At 34.7% G+C, this 17,834-nt stretch overlaps 3 protein-coding genes across 3 annotated transcripts; 2 read left to right on the top strand and 1 right to left on the bottom strand.

Annotated features, from left to right (window-relative positions):
- Positions 1–844: 844 nt before the first annotated feature.
- Positions 845–2,241, top strand: LOC132174563 (mitogen-activated protein kinase kinase kinase 18-like). Its single transcript, XM_059586200.1, has one exon. It carries the CDS (start codon positions 901–903, stop codon positions 2,239–2,241), a length of 1,341 nt encoding a protein of 446 aa, XP_059442183.1. The 5' UTR covers positions 845–900.
- A 4,788-nt stretch (positions 2,242–7,029) lies between these two features.
- LOC132176641 (uncharacterized) lies at positions 7,030–8,263 on the bottom strand. The gene is made up of 2 exons (XM_059588905.1): positions 7,981–8,263; positions 7,030–7,228 (listed from the first exon to the last, which is right to left on the bottom strand). The coding sequence occupies exons 1-2, from the start codon at positions 8,261–8,263 to the stop codon at positions 7,131–7,133; spliced, it is 381 nt and encodes a 126-aa protein (XP_059444888.1). The 3' UTR covers positions 7,030–7,130.
- Positions 8,264–9,806: 1,543 nt separating this feature from the next.
- On the top strand, positions 9,807–17,681 carry LOC132176261 (imidazole glycerol phosphate synthase hisHF, chloroplastic). Its single transcript, XM_059588416.1, has 19 exons — positions 9,807–10,025; positions 10,113–10,195; positions 10,506–10,600; positions 10,990–11,093; positions 11,680–11,849; positions 11,964–12,078; positions 12,603–12,658; positions 12,756–12,794; positions 13,049–13,147; positions 13,336–13,398; positions 13,481–13,543; positions 13,673–13,755; positions 13,934–14,042; positions 14,159–14,212; positions 14,869–14,956; positions 15,393–15,430; positions 16,211–16,316; positions 16,792–16,958; positions 17,325–17,681. Exons 1-19 carry the CDS (start codon positions 9,848–9,850, stop codon positions 17,382–17,384), a joined length of 1,770 nt encoding a protein of 589 aa, XP_059444399.1. The 5' UTR covers positions 9,807–9,847; the 3' UTR covers positions 17,385–17,681.
- The last annotated feature ends 153 nt before the right edge of the window (positions 17,682–17,834 follow it).

Genomic DNA, 17,834 nt, shown 5'->3' with positions numbered 1-17,834 from the left:
ACCTAGAAATTGGAGATTTTGATTTCGTACAATATGACTGCCATATTACACTGCAATAGGGATAGGACAGTTGATGTGAGAGTTTATTCGAACCCTAAGAGTAGATAAAACCTGAACAAGCTCTCATATGAAATTATCTTATTACACGGAATTTTCATCCATCATTTCTCGATACTTGTTTGAGAATTCCACCTGAATATATTACTTTGATTGTTCTCTAACAAATAGGAAAAAATCAATGTCTTTCTAATTAGGGTTACGCGTTTGATACGATAAATTAAAAAATATCACTAATGTCTCAATTTTATAAGACATAACCCTTAAATCCAAATTATTACCTCCATATATTATTTGACACGTATGAACCCAAATTGCCACATCTTCTAATAGAAAAAAAAATTGCCACCCGTTCCAAAATATGCTTTCACACCTTCACATTACTGCCCCTGCCGCCGCAAAAATGCAAAATCACCTCTCTAAGCATGCATATTCTAAGGTAAGATCCTTCTAAACAGCGCAATGTTTGCAAATGCCCATGTGTCACCATGTGGATAGCTTTATTGGAAGCCCGTTTAACCGCCGCCCGAAGACGGCCAAGGCTGTCATCCATTCCCCTCCTTTTGCCACGTGGTATGCTTCCCCTCAAAGAATCCTCCATCTAAAGAAGAAAGAAAATACAATAAAAGTGCAGTAACGTTGGCCAACTACCAAGTCTACAAGAAAGAACATTATTTTATGTCACTTTTGTGTTTATACCAAAACCAAAGGGACAAAATTCACATATAAATTTATACATAGAATCCCCCATTTGCAATACCCACAAAACACATTCAAAATCCCAACTTCTTCCTCTCTGCAGATCCTCATCTCTCTCTCTCTCTCTCTCTCTCTCTCTCTCTCATGGAGTGGAAAAGAGGGCTGACCTTAGGCCGCGGCTCCACTGCCACCGTCTCACTGGCTACAGCCAACCCGTCCGGTGAGCTCTTCGCCGTCAAGACCACCGAACTCTGTCGCTCTCTGTTTTTGCAGAGAGAGAAACATTTTCTGTCTCAGCTGAGTTGTCCTCGCATAGTCAAGTACATAGGCTCCGATGTTTCATATGAAGATGGTCGGCCTATGTACAATCTTTGTATGGAGTACGTGCCTGGTGGCACCCTTTACGATGCAATTCAGAGGCGCCGAGGCTGCCTAGATGAGCCTACGATTAGATCATACACAAAGCAAATTCTGCAGGGCTTGGAATACCTTCATGCAAATGGGTTGGTGCATTGTGATATAAAGAGCCAGAACATTTTGATGGGTAAAGATGGTTTGAAAATTGCTGACTTGGGTTGCGCTAAATTGGTAGAAGTTGCTGCCACATCAGCAATTTCCGGTACACCGATGTTTATGGCGCCTGAAGTGGCGCGTGGAGGGGAGCAGGGCTTTCCTGCTGATATATGGGCTCTTGGATGCACGATCATTGAAATGGCTACTGGGAGTACCCCATGGCAGGATATGAACGACCCGGTATCGGCTCTTTATCGGATTGGATTTTCCGGTGATGTGCCGGAGATTCCAATGTGGTTGTCAGAGAAAGCTAAGGACTTTCTGAGCAAGTGTTTGAGGAGGGATCCAAGAGAGAGATGGACAGCCAAAGAGCTTCTTGATCAGCATCCATTTCTTGCAGAAGTAGATTCTGAGCAATCTCTGGAAATTAAGGAGTTCACCATGAGTTCTCCAAATAGTGTATTGGAACAAGGTTTTTGGGATTCATTAGAAGTCTTGAAATGTCCAAGAAATACGACCCATGAAGGTATTTCGTCCGATTCTCCAGCTGAAAGGATCAGAAGGTTGATTGGAGAGAATCCCAACTGGACTTGCGATGAAGATTGGGTCACAGTGAGAAGCAATGGAACAGAGGAAGATGAGACATTCTCTTGCGAATTTGACGTGCTCATGGCGGATGAAATTTCAGCTGCAGCCGAATCAGTCATGGGTGATTTAAGTGCTCCATTGGAAGAGTTTCGAAGCTCATTCTTTAATGAGGATTTGTTTGTACACTCTGTTAACAGTTTGAGTACTATTACCGCTACTAGTATTAGGAGAGCCTTTGTTGAAGACGATATTGTATTGATAATTTCAAATTGTGAAACAGATAATGAAAAGTTTTCTTTGCATCCATCTCAATTCTCTGATCTGAATCCTAAATCCATTGAATACAATCTTATCTTCTTTGTGCAAATATCTCAGTTGCTTTAATTTTGCAGCAAGGCCAAGGTAACTTGCAAAAACTGAGTTTCGTTTGATAAAACTTTTAAGAGCGCGTTTTTCTACTTTTTGGTTAAAAACGTGTTACGATATGGAGTAATCCTACATATTTATCTACTATTTCATTCTCATATTAATTATTAAGTTATTGAAACTGTCACAGCCCAATAGTATAAGAGTAAGATAAAAGATAAGTGTATAAAATTATTTGAATTTAACATAAAAATGAAAGTATTTTCAAGTGTTTTTGTTTGAAATTATTTGTAAATATTTTTGAAACTTTCTAAAAAAAAAAGGTCCTAAAATGAGGCCTGATTTATCTATTATGGTGTGAAAGGGGCCCTTTTTTTCTAACCTTCTCAAATGGGTCAAATTCTTGTTTGGGAATTTGTCTCTATATTTGAATAGAGGAGACTTTAGGTAGAGATCGTGGGAGACTTTAGGTAGAAAATTGAGAGGTCAATGTTGTGTACCTGCCCCTTTCTTTGGTTCCCCTCTTTTCATGAGGAGTCATTTGAGATTAAGTCCACATACTCTTTCTTTTTATTTTGTGCTCTCTAGCCCTTTGCAAATTGAGTGCAGCCCCAACTAAAATGTCTGCAAGAGACCTCTCAAAGTGCCTCTGCCACAATCTTTGATGGCCCCATTGAGAACAGATGTATCAGAACTAAACAATCACTCTTTAATTCATGGTTTCCTGAATCACCAATGAGCCATTGAACCATTCCCACCAGAAACACATTTACCTTGTATTCATTATAAAGTTTTCTTTCAAACTAGGTTGAGAAAAATATTTCAATATGATATATGTCTAAAGACTAAAATACGTACATGTATTTTGGAGGAAAACTTTTGTCCTTTTATGGATCAATGAACCAGAATTTGTGTAGGTGAATGCATCCATGATCTAATCCTTTTATTTGGCATCCCATATTGAATATCTCTGGTTATACAATACTAAACCAGCTGTCTCCTCAAGTCATGCATAGTAGGTTGTAAGCATCTTTCCCACATAAAAATCTAATCCGTCACTCTCATAGAATATTCATTATTTTATCCGTACTTTGTGCATAGTTTCTTTCTATTCTTCTTCTTCTTCTTCTTCTTCTTCTGGATAATATAGCTGGCAGCCCGGCTGCCTCACCCATCTGTCTCTTCCTGGTTAGTTCCCTTGAGTTAACTTACACAGCAAATTCCTTGCAGTCAAATTAAGTGGTTAGGAAATGTAAGTGGGACAATGGACCTCCATTCTGTACATTAATTACCTCCAAATATTGAAGAAATTTCCAACGTATTTTTTAACATATGAGAAGTATATAATTTTTTAATTATCAAATAAGAAACACATAGTTTTTTTTATTAATAATATTAATATAAAAGTATGTGTTTCTTACACACTCAAAGAAACACATTACAATTTATAAACTCTAGAGGAAGAAATTACTCGTAATATAAACATACTGTTTTCATTAGGCCTTGTCTTAACATGTAAAGCATTATTATAGATTTGCTCCAGAACATTTTAAGGCATTCAGCTTGGGTTCAATTCTAATTTGGATTGGAACTCGTATACCTTTTTGTCCTCTTATGAGATATATGTTACAGTTTAGTTCTAACTGAAGCTGGACCTAAGCTAAACTTAATTTGAGATTCGACTTAGGTTCAATTTCAATTGAAATCAGATTCGTTGGAATTGGAACGTGTATCTCGGTTATATTATGATACATGCGTCCCAATCTCAACGATTTGCCAAGTCCATCTCAGATTTTTTTTTTTTTTTTTTTTTTTTTGACTTTGTATTTTTCTTTCTTGTAGAACTTTGAACCTAGTCCTTCGTCTCTTGCAAGTGAACCAATGGCCGCCTGAGAAGGGAGACAGGGTGGGTGTTTGAACATCAAAAAGTCTTTTTTTTTTTTTTTAATATATATATATGAAGGGGTAGACTTTAAACCAAGTCAAATTAATTAACAGGTCAACTTCTTTCGATGCAAGTAAAGAACTTCCCATGTGAACACAAAGGGAGTTTGGTAATGCAAGTAGGAGGGTCAACATTATTTTCTTTTTTTTATTTTGGGTAAGTGGGTCAATATATTTTGGTCTGCCTCACGTTTTTTATGTCATTGGTTGATGAGTCGACTTTGCACTAGCCTTTCAAAAACTAGAAGGATGTGTGAAAATTAGGGAGAAGGCTTTCCAAGCAGATTTTGTTGGCCGGGGTATGATCTGAAAAGTTCTACCTTTTATAACATTATTATTAGCCGATTTGGCGTACTAATAAATCCTCATCATTTTGACTTGGGCCACCCAAAAAAAAAAAAAACTGCGGCGACCTATTAATGCTAACTATGACTCTTAGTCGTTGTTAAAATCCAAAATTCGTGTAGCGTTTGTAGCCCTAAAACTCAGCACCATCTCAATGGAGCTTCACATATGATATGTTTGTATATGTAAAATGAGTTTTAACTTATAATTAAGCAATTTGTGGTAGGTTTAAGTCTTCAAGTTGCAATTTCATGATTATTAATGATATTCCGAATTTTTACCTAAAAAAATAAAAAATAAAGCATACTTTTTGGCTCATTAAGCTAAAAAGAAAGTCATAATATAAGAAGTTAAGAGACCAAAATTGACCATTTAAAGAAGGGATTATGAAATACCATATGAAAAGGGGCAAAAGCCAATGATAAGCGAAACTTGTTTTTAGAAATATTTAGAATAACATACATTATTTAATTATAAAAATGACTAAATTAGTGCAAATAGGAAACAAAAAGGTTGAGCAAGATACAAAATCTGTAACTTTGTTGTCTACAAGTGGGGATATGGCTCAGTCAACTGAGAAAGGTATGTGTGACCAAAATCTAGAAAATCCATTGCATACATACTTAATTCATTGCCTATGGACATTATAATAAGGATAAAGTTTTTTTTTCCCCAAACTAAATTGGAAGAGATTATTCAAATTTAATTTATTAAATTGATATTTGTCTTTAAAGTATGCGATTCTCACATGCATTTTTATGAGAATTACACGCTCTATTAAAAATGCATGTGAGAATCTTATGCTTAAAACATGTTATTTTAATAAATTGGGTTGTAGAAAGGAAAATGTTTGGAGTACTACAACTTTCAACTACAATCTCTTAACAAACTGAGATGGCAATTCATAATTAGTGAAATGATTAAAAATGTCAGGTTAACAATTCAACTGCTAACTACTGCTAATTAATAAAATTGAAAAGTTAGATTTTTTGCTTATAGTACTAATGCTTTTATATATATAATACTTTCCTTGAGACGTTGCAAATAATATGAGAGATCGAGAACAACCTAAGAACACCATATGACATGACCCTAAAAAAAACGTCAGGGATTTAATAAAAACAATTCAATCTCACATTTTAAAGTTATAATGCCAATATTGTAACTAACATTTTTCATCCGTTATTACAATATTATAAATTTATTATTGATTGAACAAAACCATTACTTTTTTTTTTTTTTTTTGACATGTCCGCACAAGAATTGGAAGGGAGATTCGAACTAGTGATCTCCGCTTCATGTGGCGTGGTTCAAGCTGATTGAGTTACTTCTTGGGGACAACAGACCCATCACTGAAAGGGCAGTCATTGACACGTATAATAAAAATTATTGTATTCCATTAATAACATGTAAAATGTAAATCATGAAAATGACACAATGCCATCAATTTCAGTGGTCGACGCACCAAATATTTGTCCGATGGTCCATGCGTGATGGTGGACGTTTTCGCACTGAAATCTTTTGAAGTTTTTCAATAGAATAATCTATTTGATGCCCATGGAATAATCAAACAGGTGATTATTGAATTCCAAATTGGCCTTTTCACATTGTATTACGCCTCTTTGACAGCATGATTTCACAACTACTAGAAGGAACCAGAAAATCAAAACAGCATCATCATAATCCCAATTATCATCAAGTAAGAGGAAATTGACTAAGAAAAGTAAAACGAGTAGAGGAAATTGACACATCACAATGCTTCTGAGCTGCACCAATCAGCACCACACGTATAACTTGCATCCTCACTCATCTTAGACTAAGAAATTATTATCATTGAAATAATGATGACGCTCTGATGATGTGTTGAAGTTTGTGGAAAAAAAACAAATTATGAAAATAATAGCAGAAGCAATGTAGAAAAAGAACACAACGAAATTATGGGTGATTGGTGTTAGACACTTAGTCCATCACTTAAAATAGCTTTAAGGGTTACATTGTGCTCCCATTCACTTGTTTATGGCAATCAAATCTCATTAATTTGATTAAAATCTCAATATTTAATTATAATTAATCCGTAAGTAGAGAATATTTTAATATTAACCAAGAATGGAATATATGAAAAATATAATATATTTTTCATATATTGTGTTCTAACAATTATGATGGGTCAAGTCGTTCGAATTTGTTAGAATATTAATTAAATATATTATTTTTGTCGGCTTAAACTTTTAAAATAATTAGTAATTTAACATAGTATTAGAGCAAAATTTTTGAATTTGAAACTTAATTCTACAGTTTTCATCTAATTCCAATTGAATAGTCTACTTCTTAGGCCTTATTTGTTGAAAAAAAGATTATATTAAAAGATTAATTAAATAATTAAATGAATCATTCATTATTAACTTAAACATTTTAAAATAAATAGTAATTTACACAATTACACATTCATCTACCAATTCGGTAAATTACATATAAATCAGTTTATGAATGAACACAAACGAATCATCATGCTGTACGAGTGATGTAAATTATATATATATATATTCCTTCAAGTCCAAAGGCACTCCATGTATGTCTTCTTGGTTCCTCCATTCCCCTGTTTTTGCTATAATTCTGCTTTAAATTCTTAGTCGCTCCAAGTTCTTCCTCAGTAGATGAAGCTCTTGAACATAATAATGTAGTCTGTCTATCATTAGTGCAAGGAATAGGGAGAATCCTGCGTACATGTCATAAAATTGTTAGAACATTTAGAATAATTTTCCATATTAGCTCTTACATATTTTTCTTATAACTATTAATTATTATAGTTGTCTCTCTCTAATCAAATATCTAAGGCGGTATTATCCAAAAAAATTGTGTTCTTTATTTATTTATTTATTTTTCCACTATTCTCTTATATTTTCAATTTTATTGTAAAATTCTACAAAAATGTTTAGTCTCCGGGAACATAGAAAGTGGATAAGTTGTAATAGCAACCCTTACTAATAATGTGTTACAACAAAAACCGTTTTGGGTTTTATTTATGTTATGATGGAGTTAAGTCAGGCTATGGTTTAACTGGCTTTGAGTGAGTGCTTTTGGTTGTCACTGTTTAGTAGGGGTGATAATTCGTGTTTGCGTGTTGTGTTCTAGTCATGTCGATGCATGTGTATAATATTATATAGGTCAACCAAATGCTTCAACCCTAACACTCTAATTTCATATTAAGTTTGTGTCGGGTTCGTAGGTCATGTCAAAAATTGCTAGTCATTATGTCGGGTTCAGGTCATGTCGAAATATAGATATAAGAGTATATAGATCAACCATAACCTGACCCATTTAATTAAACGAGTTATCTCCTAACATTGGTTCTTAGTGAGTATGTGCTATAATATTCACACCCAGATATAGTAGTCACAATCTTGTCACCCCCCTCAGCCTTTTTAAAATTTTTTTTAAAAAAAAAAATTGTTTTGCGAGGTTTTGTACCTACGAGAGATGCTTCCAGACGACGATGCGCCAAAAGAACCTCATCAGTTGGATTAATCATGCCAGCTTCCGTTGAACGTTTCTGGATTTTCACCACGCTATACACGGTGGAGCTAAAGAGCACCATCATTGTTGCAGCCACCGTCTTTGCCACCAATGGTCCCCTTCCCTGCTTCGACCGGTCCAACCCCATCATCACCAACTTCCTCAGTGGGGTTCCAAACAAAAGGGTCAGAATCAGAGCCATTTCCGCCAATACAAGCGTAAACAAAAGCTGAATCATCTTTGCTATGTTATCCACACAAAAACAAAAAAAATAACTCGATCTTTACTTCATTTTCTATGATGAAGAATGAAGATGACCAAAAAGGGAGCATAGAACACGTATGGTCCTATGTTACTTTTGGTATCTCCTTTTGGTTCAATCAAAGAATTATACTTTCCACGACCTTAGGAGGCACAGGATAACTTGATGTGGCAAATCAATCTCAACAGGCTTTGCAAGAATAAAAAGAGTTAACTTGTTAGCTTAGTTGGTTTTCCTTTGTAAGTAGTTTTCCTTTAAATTGTATTGAAAGAAATATGGATATAAAAATCACACGCTCTAATAGCACATGTTACAAGCTATGTTAATCATATTAAAAATATATGTGAGAATCACATATTCTAAAGACAAATATCAGTTTAGTTAGGAGTGACAATTCGTGTTTGCGTGTTGGATTTGAGTCATGTCAACTTTAACCAGACCTATAAACGGGTCAAATCCCTTAACCATAACCCTCTAATTTTGTATTGGGTTCGAATCGGGTTTATAAGTCATGTCAAAAATTGTTAGTCATTATGTCGTGTGGCATATTCAGTTCGTGTCGAGGTATGGGTATAAGACTATATAGGTTAATCATAACCCGACTGATGTAGGATAGAGCGTCAGGCTCCTTGTAAATGGCCCGTTAGGTATGTCGAGTCCGTCCGGATCCTTAGTATCACCAAGCATTAATTAAGTATTTAATTAATTAATTATGTGCTGAATGCCAACCATTGAAGGCTAAAAATAAAAGAGGAAACTAACTAAGAGATTGTGATTTAAAATATACTATGCATAATATCTTTCTTTAATTCTCTAGTTTTGCCATTTAGAAGATTATCGTCGTTAGATTTCCTTTGATGTCAACTATTCCTATAATTATTATATTTTGCTTCTTTATTTTATTTCTTTTCTTAGGAGATTTTATCTTTTAATAACTTTTGGGTTTCATTATAAATTAGTATCAATCATTCAATTGTAATAGAATATGGAAGCTTTTGATTAATAATATTATCAGTTTGTATCCTGTATCAACTTGTGTTGATTGTGTGCGTATTGAGAACACAACTCCTCTTTCACAATTATCACTTCTGCTATGTCACTGACTCATTTAATGAAACATATCAAATTCATCAACTATAATTCTTTAATTTTGTATTGAGTTCATATCAAATTTGCAAGTTGTATTAAAAGTTGGCGGCCCTAAGTTTAATAGAAATTGCTCCATCCAGGGTTTGGAGGTTGTGCTTTTCGTTTTTCAAATCACAATAAGAATTGATTTATCATAGAAATACTTGGAGGCCGGCAAAAAGAATAAAAACAGAGTGGGCTTCAGCCTTCAGCCTCATAAAAAATAAAAACAGAACGGGTCGTCTTATATAATTTGGGCTCATAAGTACTCAACCAATGTCAAGCCCGATCCGCACAACGCCGCCGTTTCGTGTATGCAGAGTCTCTGTTATTACTCTCTAGAGTCTGTAGCGAAGAGACGCGAACACTCACAAGAGAGAGAGAGAGAGAGAGAGAGAGAGAGAAAAAAAACTGAATTTTCTAGCTTTGACAATGGAGGCGGCTCCATTTGCTTCTTCTTATTCAGCTTCGTCTTTGTCTTCTCGCGCTGTAACAGCTGGATCATTATCTCCCACTTCATCTCTCTTATTTCGTCGCAATAATATCCGCAACAGTAATTGTAAATTCAAATCTCCAAGAAACTTATCGGTCCGAGCCTCTGGAGACTCTGGTACTCTTTCTCTCTCTCTCTCTCTCTCTCTCTCATTACTTTTATGCTCTCTGATAATTTATTTTATTTTATTTTCATTTTTTTCAGTTGTGACGTTACTTGATTATGGTGCTGGCAATGTTCGTAGCGTGAGGAATGCGATTCGCCATCTCGGATTTGACATCAAAGATGTGAGCTATTTTCTCATTTTCTTAAAATTTCCTAACATTCTTGTTATTCCATAGTTTTGTATCATTTGGAAGTATGTTAGTGGCATTCTATCAAAGAATAAGCTTTCGGAGCAAAAAAGTATACGTTTTTATGTTTTTTTTTTTTTCTTCTGATTTATTTGTTTAAATTAGTGAGAAGCGTGGTTATTTTTATTACGGATTTTTATATAGTGAGCAAATATATATAGTTTGCCTAGAATGGATAAATAATTGAATATTCATGCGAGCATGTAGTAAATTTGTTTCTTTTTTTTATTACTTCAAAATGTAGGTACAAACTCCAGAGGACATTTTAAAGGCAAATCGACTTATTTTTCCGGGCGTTGGGGCATTTGCTGCGGCCATGGATGTGTTGAACAAAAATGGGTGTGTGTTTTGTTTTAAATTTTGTGGACTGTTTATTTGGATCAATTTGTTGTATAGTGCATTGAAGTGGATCAATGGCATATATGTGAAGCGGTAATGACTCTCAAATGTGTGAATATTATGAAAAGTGCCACAGCTTTTCTTAAATTGCCTTCTCTGTATTAACTGATAAAGTACAAGTGATGCTCACAGTTGCTTTGCTGAATCATGTAGTGGTACTAGTATGCTTTGGAATTAATTACTTTGAACTGAAAATTTGAGCTTTTTTTTTAAAAAAAAAAAAAAAAAAAAAAAAAATTCTGGGGCAATCTAAAGTTACACCGCATGATATAAGCTACTTAGATTCATTTGCCAGCGTGGAAGTTTTGAGTTTTTTTGATGTTTTGCAGGATGGCTGAAGCACTCTGTACCTATATTGAGAAAGATCTCCCATTTTTGGGCGTTTGTCTTGGACTTCAGTTACTTTTTGAGTCTAGTGAGGAGAATGGACCTGGTCAGTCATATCTGAATCTATGTGAAGTTTTTATTTACTTTTTTTTTGGTCATCTGAACATACATCTAATTTAGACGTACATGGAAATGTGAATGAAATGCAGTAGTGACAGCATTTGTTTATGAAATATTTCTCAATGTCATTTTTTTTTTTTTTTTTTGCATTGCAAAAAGATAATCATTTCTGTATCATGTTTACATACTCAACAACTACAGTTTGCAGTTTAGTGGACTTATATGATGGTGCTGGTAGTGATGTTGATTATGGTGGTGGCTTCATGTACTCTGTTTTCATCATAATAAAATATTGATAAAACATATTCTAGAGGGACTTTCTCAGAGAAAAAGGGTAAAAGATTCAGAGAGATAGAGATCTGTGTAAAATGAAGGTGTCTGAATATGTAAAATACAAAAGAGACGAAGAAGAATAGTGATTCCTAAATATGCAAGACTATTATGTTGGGTATAAATGCCCTCTGAATTGAACAGAATACATTCTAACTTTTCTACTTTGTATATGTAAACATAGTCTATACTTCCATTTTCTGTTCCTTTAACTTCAATTAACAGCTTTACATGTGTCTCAGTAAATGGTCTCGGCTTAATACCGGGTGTGGTTGGGCGTTTTGACTCGTCAAATGATTTCAGAGTACCCCATATTGGCTGGAATGCTTTGCAAATCAAAGAAGACTCTGAAATTTTGGATGATATTGGAAACCGCCATGTCTATTTTGTTCACTCTTACCGTGCTACGCCAGTACATCCTTTATCTTTTTGTTTAAAAAGGCTGCCTTCTTAATGTAGCTGTTGCATATTTAGCCATAAATACCATGAGTCATGTATTTAATAACTTGACCTTCTTTTTTTCCAGTCAGATGCCAACAAAGAGTGGGTATCATCTACCTGCAACTACGGTGTCGACTTTATAGCATCTGTTAGAAGAGGAAATGTGCATGCAGTTCAGTTCCACCCGGAAAAGAGTGGAGGCAAGATATCTTTTACTCTCATTCATCCTTCTCTTTTGTCTTTTTTGTTTTTCTGGTCTTCATGTGGTAGCTCAAATTGTACAGATTCTAATCTTGCTTCTGTTGGCATTGAGGATAATTACAAAAATCTTCCATATTTTCCTTTCAGGAGCAAGTTATTATGGAGTAAAGAAAGCCTTCTCACATGTTGTTTTACATAGGAGTTCTTTCTGAAATAATTTTAAAGGATTAAAATTCAAGGCTTTAACTCTCAAAAAAGAAAAGAAAATGAGTAAATGTTGTACTACATAAGAAATTAGTGTGATTTCCTAAGCATAAAAAACAATTTTGTTTTTATACATTCTTTCCAAGATCCAAGCCAGGGATAAAATGTCTTTCCAAGGTTTAGGTAGTGGGTTCTCTCTGATCTGATTTGCATTCTAACCATTTGGCATTATAGGATTACCAAATAAGTTTCATTGCAAATCAAATATCTTTATATAGATAAAAAAAATGACATCCATACCTGAAAATGAATGTTTCAGATGTCGGTCTTTCAGTATTGAGAAGATTCTTGTATACAAAGTCAGCCACAACGAAGGTAGCCTTCATACCTTTCATATGTATGCATCTCATATGTTTCTCAACTTCTCAGTTAAACTATTAATTAACATTCTGAAATGTTGATGTGAAGACAGGGGCCTACTGAGGGGAAAGCTTCAAAACTTGCAAAAAGGGTAATAGTAGTTGAACATGAAACCTTTTCTTCTTCTATTAAGTTTTCCCCTCCTTGTCTTTTTCTTTGTGTGCCCACATGCTTGCTGCTTAAATTTTTAGTTTTGTCTGTACGCCACTTATGGCCTGGCCCAACTAATGATATCACGGGGCCTAGAAGAATTTTTATCCCATTTTTCTTTTTGGGCTATGCCATTCTCTTGTATTTCGGTATTCTGAAAAAGGCTCCATGCTGAACTATATTAATTATGTATAGGTAATTGCTTGTCTTGATGTGAGGGCAAATGATAAAGGAGATCTTGTTGTAACCAAAGGGGACCAATATGATGTAAGGGAGCATACAAAAGAGAATGAGGTATTGTGATTGTTTTTAGTATCTGATTTATGGGTATAGACTTTGATTTATGGCAGTCATTTGGTATCAATGGTAAATAATCAAAGTTGAAGGGAAGCAATTTAATTGTTGCAGAAGCTTCCTCTACCTCCCTCTTAAAGCAGTTGTACTTTGGTATAATTTAATCACACTGTTATAAACTTTTGTAGGTAAGAAACCTTGGCAAGCCAGTTGAGCTTGCTGGACAGTATTACAAAGATGGAGCTGATGAGGTATGCTTTTGACAGAATTGAATGTTTGTGCTTTATCACTGAGCAACTATATTATAAATCAAGTGTCAAAAATGAACTGCAGGTTAGCTTTTTAAATATTACTGGTTTCAGAGACTTCCCTCTCGGCGATTTGCCAATGCTGCAGGTTTGTAAGATTGCAAATGACAGTAAATATCCAACGTTAATATTTTGATGTGACACTAGTACTTTTGTCTTTACCTCGAACGTTACATGTTGATTCCGTTCTTTGATCTTAATCTGCTTGCTGTTGTAGGTGTTGAGATTCACTTCAGAAAATGTTTTTGTACCGCTAACTGTTGGAGGTGGCATTAGAGATTTTACAGATGCAAATGGCAGGTATACTCTTTGGTGTTATTTGCATTACCAGTGTATTATGTCATGATTATATTCTTCAACTTCCATAAGAGCGGTTTTCTCAGAAATCCCTGATTCTATAGTTTTCAATAATTATTTAATTTGACTATTCACAATTTAGTGCAGTTTATAAATAAGACTTCCTTTTTCTTTCCTGAAGGCACTATACTAGTTTGGAAGTTGCTTCAGAATATTTCAGATCTGGGGCTGATAAGATTTCCATTGGAAGTGATGCAGTTTACGCTGCAGAAGAGTATTTAAGAACTGGAGTATGCTTCCCACTGTTTAATTCCTTAACAGATCCACGCACATATTCTTGCATGCCTATGCACGAGTTTGTGCATGTGTGTCCCTTTTGATAATTCTGGACTGCCTTTTATTTCAGGTAAAGACTGGAAAGAGTAGCTTAGAGCAGATATCTAGAATTTACGGAAATCAGGTACATCAAGTATTGTTATAGATGTATGCATGTCCATGAGCCTCGTGATCCATTTATATTCATTCTTTGGAGTTAATCTGCTTGAAGTCATAACAAATATGCCTTTTTTTTTTCTAAGCTTCATAACAAATATACTTGGCATACAAATGTCGCGGTTGAATCGATCCAATGTTTTTTTTTCTGCATTACTTTACATATGTTTATAAAGAATTCATGAAAGGGGAGAGAAATGTTAACATTATTGATTTGAACTTTGACAGTGGGGCAGCTGATAAGTTTCAGATATCAAATTATACATTTGATTGGGCCCAACTTGAAATAAGTTGTTTATTGTTGTTCATGCATATGTATCCTAAAATGTAAAATTGATTTTCAGTTTGGTTGTTTGTGGGTCAGTGAATTATTATTATTATTATTATTATTATTATTATTATTAAATAAGTGTTAAATCTAAAAATGGTCCCAGCTGTTTGTATGCTTATCAAAACACTTCTTGGGTTTTAGAAAGTGATAAAGTTGGTCCTTGGGCTTTCTGAGTTTAAAAGATTAGTCATTCCGTCCACTTGCCCGTCAAGCTCAATACAATATCATTTATTCTCAAAATGCATCAGTGGAGTTGCTTTTACAGCGAGTTAAATTAATTATTCACTTTTCAGGCAGTAGTTGTAAGTATTGATCCTCGTAGGGTGTACCTCAAGAATCCCAATGATGTCGAGTTCAAGGCTGTAAGGTTGACAAACCCAGGTAAAAGGGAATTAATTAATTTTTTTTTAAAAAAATTGTTTGCTTATTATTTGCTATGCATTATGGCATGCTTCGAAAATCCCTTTAAGGATTGTACATCCTATTGCTAGGTTCTTATTGGATCCCTCTCTGACTTGGTGTCTGTATAAATTATAGCAAGTTTTCCTCTGAAGCTATTAATGTAATGTTATCAGCCTCCTTTATGAAATATGAGAGGTTAATATGGTCTGTTTTCACCAGTGAAGAAGAAATTTTGATATTTTAACCCCTTCTCCCCACCCCAGCTTGCATTGGGATTATTAGTTGCCATTTCTGGTGGAAGCTATTTACCTTTTTTTGAGAGAGGGCTGGGCAGGTCCAAATGGAGAAGAAATCCCCATTTCCCTCTCAGAGTTAGATAAGATTGTTTATGACCATATTTCTTACGTTGTTTCAGGTCCAAATGGAGAAGACTATGCCTGGTATCAGTGTACGGTAAGCCCTCTTTGCTTTCTTCATAAGCCTTGTTGATGAGATATTTTAAGTCTGAAAAATATTTAGAGAAACTACCTGTCTGGCATAAATTTGCTTCATTCCAATTGTTCTCTATCACATCTGGAAATTGACTAGTCCTATCTGGAAAGGTTGGAATGAACCTTTTTTTTTAAAGATAAAGGAACCTGGAATGCCCCGTTCCATTAGCAGAGGGGAAGTCTCTATTTTATAAGGAATAGTCTGGCATTAGGTGAAAGCTCCAAAGATTTGACAAGGGTTGTAGTATTACTATTGGCTATTGATCTAACATCATACAAGTATAGATTCAACTTCCAAGGAATAGAGGATGGGGCTCTATGAGAAACTTATGTCATCTTTTTCTTTGCAGACTCTAGGTCTTTCATTTTGCAGATGCAACATGTATCATAAGTCCATATCTAAGCTTAGTTATTTGGTCAAATAACCAATTCTTAGGATAAAGAGGAAATAACTTGTCTTTTCTGGAAGATTATAGACTTAATATAATCTTTTGACTATACTGCTGGTGTAGTAAGGTTGTAGTTTGGCCATGATAATGGCACCTGACTGCCATAACACCCGCATCACTACCTTGTCTTCATTGGTAGATGGTAGAGTAGTGGTGGGATTATAAGTTGGGAATACTGCATGTTAATATTATTATACGTAGTAATTATAGATTTTTGCTTGACTGCTTCCTTAAGAAGATTTTTTTTTTTTTTTTTTGGTTTTAGTAAACTACTTTCTGTTGTTGTCACTAAGGTTAATGGTGGGAGAGAAGGTCGACCAATTGGAGCTTTTGAGCTTGCAAAAGCAGTTGAAGAGCTGGGAGCTGGAGAAATACTACTAAACTGCATTGATTGTGATGGTGAATCTAACTTCTGTACTTTTTAGAAAATCCCCTCGTACATTTTCATTTTGTGCATCAAAACATTATTTGAAGTGTTTCTTGAAAATGGTAACATAACTCATTTAGTGATATTTACAATATGTACTTTGTTATGCCAATTCAAATGTTTACGAATTGGATTGTAGCATTGCATAGATTTTGTTTGGAGGTTTGAGAAATCATTTTTTTTGTTCAATCTTCAAGATTTTAACCTTCAAAAAGTAATTTAAAGATGATTCTTCCTCTAATGTTCCTGATCCTTTCTTCCAAAATTTGAATGGTTCTCTTTCTGGGACCCCTTCCTTTAAATAAATTTCTCTAGATGGTTGTTGAAATCTTAGGAACCATTTGATGATGTTCCAGAAGGCAGTTCCAATCTTAACATTCATAAATTATACTTGGTTCATTCTTAAATTAGTTTTATTGTTTCATGCTTAATTTTTCTCCTTTTCAGGTCAAGGGAAAGGATTTGATATCGATCTAGTAAAGTTGATCTCAGATGCTGTGAGCATCCCTGTAATTGCAAGTAGTGGTGCTGGTGCTGTTAAGCACTTCTCAGATGTGTTCACGGAAACAAATGCATCTGCTGCCCTTGCTGCTGGCATCTTCCACAGGAAGGAGGTACGACTATAGAAGTATTTTTATGACTTCATTAAAATATCCCAAGTGCTGATTTAGATTATTATAATATTGTCTTCATTCTTCCCTTTTATTTTAGGGAGGCTGTTTAATATATTTCTCTTTCGTCTTTTTGACCTTTTTAGTGGGGTTCATCTACTCATCTCCTTGTTCAATTTCTCTGCCTTAAAATAAAGGACAGTTTTCTTCCAACCCAATTTATAAAATTATCATGGGTCCTTTAAGCATGTGAGAAAAACTGTCCTATATTAAAAGCCTGCAACCGGCCTAACTTGTATATCCTTGTTGTGACTAATGGTTCATACAGTGTGTTATGTATGTTAATTTCTTGATTTATGCTTGTTGCAGGTGTCTATTCAGTCTGTGAAAGAGCATTTATTTAAGGAAGGCATAGAAGTCAGAATCTAATCCAATCCTTGAGAAGTTTTGAGATTACTCTTTAGAGGCCTTTGATTCTTCCACCAAAGGCAGAATTAGATGGGACCTTGTCGCTTTAACTGGGCATATGTTGTATATTTAACTGTTTGATTCATATCAAGATTTTTTATTTTTTTTATTTTTTTATTTTTCCTTTTCTTTTGTACTACCAAAAACTTAGACCTTTCCCACCTATTTCTACACTAGTTTTAAAATTCTTGCTCCTGTAATCGTCGGTATGATTCAGAAATATGAGTTTTCAAATGAAAGGTGGTCCATCTGTTCTCATATCAAAATCCTGTACAATAAGGGCGGTCAATAATTTTGGGCGACTAGTGAAGAAGGAATCATAAGCAGAAGCCAAAAAAACGCATAATTTTGGGGGAGGGGACTACTCCAGTACTCTCAACTCCTCGGGGGTTCAAAAGAATAATAACTTGG

Source organism: Corylus avellana, chromosome ca3 (genome assembly GCF_901000735.1).
Source record: "Corylus avellana chromosome ca3, CavTom2PMs-1.0".
NCBI lineage: Eukaryota > Viridiplantae > Streptophyta > Magnoliopsida > Fagales > Betulaceae > Corylus > Corylus avellana.
This window is presented reverse-complemented; position numbering and strand designations above follow the sequence as displayed.